Below are 934 nucleotides of genomic sequence, written 5' to 3'. Positions count from 1 at the left end.
TGCAACTTCTCCGAGCTGTCGTTACCCGACAAGATCGCGGCTTGCACGGTAGCACCGTACGCGACGGCTTCATCAGGGTTGATCGACTTGCACGGCTCCTTGCCGTTGAAGAAGTCCGACAATAGTTGTTGCACCTTGGGGATACGGGTCGAACCACCGACAAGCACCACTTCGTGCACTTGGCTCTTCGACAACTTCGAGTCGTCAACATGTGTTCCATCAATATTGCTTTGAATTTCAAGCTACCTCTCTGAATTTATATTTTTCTACCGGTAAGCTCCAGGACTATGCATTTTTGAGGGATATTAAATTATGGTGGGTCTCCTAATGCGGGGGAAATCTGTACTAGTAGCAAAATCTGTCTAATCAAAAGCACAACATGACAAATTTTGTGGAACAGAGTAGTATTTGCAGCGCTCAAAGCAACCTTTCTACCATACAAAATTTGAGTAAAAACTATCAAGTTTTGTGTGAAATATGACATTTGGTCCCCTCGATGCTGACGCCCTCTGTGAGGTCTATGTGCCGGCAGCGATGTTGTGTTGGGCGAGTCTCGGCTCCAAACTCCTCTAGACTGTTGATTCATCGTAAAACATGCATTAACTTATGAACCTTGTCAATGAACACTTAGTCGACTTCTTCAATCTTGGGACCTTGGGCGCTCGACGCCGGAGGAGGGGCGCCACTCGCACCAAAGTCCGGCATGCCGCCGGGACCGCCAGGTGCACCGCCCGCCGCATACAGCTTTTGCATGATCGGGTTCGCAACACCTTCGAGTTCCTTTTGCTTGGCCTCAAACTCTTCCTTCTCAGCCGACTGGTTCGCATCCAACCAGCTAATGGTCTCAGTCACCTTGTCGTCGACTGTCTTCTTGTCCGCGGCATCCAACTTGCCTTGGAGCTTTTCGTCGTTCAGCGTGTTGCGCAAGTTGTAC

At 49.6% G+C, this 934-nt stretch overlaps 1 protein-coding gene across 1 annotated transcript; it reads right to left on the bottom strand.

The window, feature by feature from the left end:
* Positions 1 to 627: 627 nt before the first annotated feature.
* H310_02605 (hsp70-like protein) lies at positions 628 to 753 on the bottom strand (the record flags this gene model as incomplete). Its single annotated transcript, XM_008866174.1, has 1 exon — positions 628 to 753. The coding sequence occupies one exon, from the start codon at positions 751 to 753 to the stop codon at positions 628 to 630; it is 126 nt and encodes a 41-aa protein (XP_008864396.1).
* Between the last annotated feature and the right edge of the window lie 181 nt (positions 754 to 934).

This window comes from Aphanomyces invadans, assembly GCF_000520115.1.
Source record: "Aphanomyces invadans strain NJM9701 unplaced genomic scaffold supercont1.4, whole genome shotgun sequence".
Lineage (NCBI taxonomy): Eukaryota > Oomycota > Saprolegniomycetes > Saprolegniales > Verrucalvaceae > Aphanomyces > Aphanomyces invadans.
This window is presented reverse-complemented; position numbering and strand designations above follow the sequence as displayed.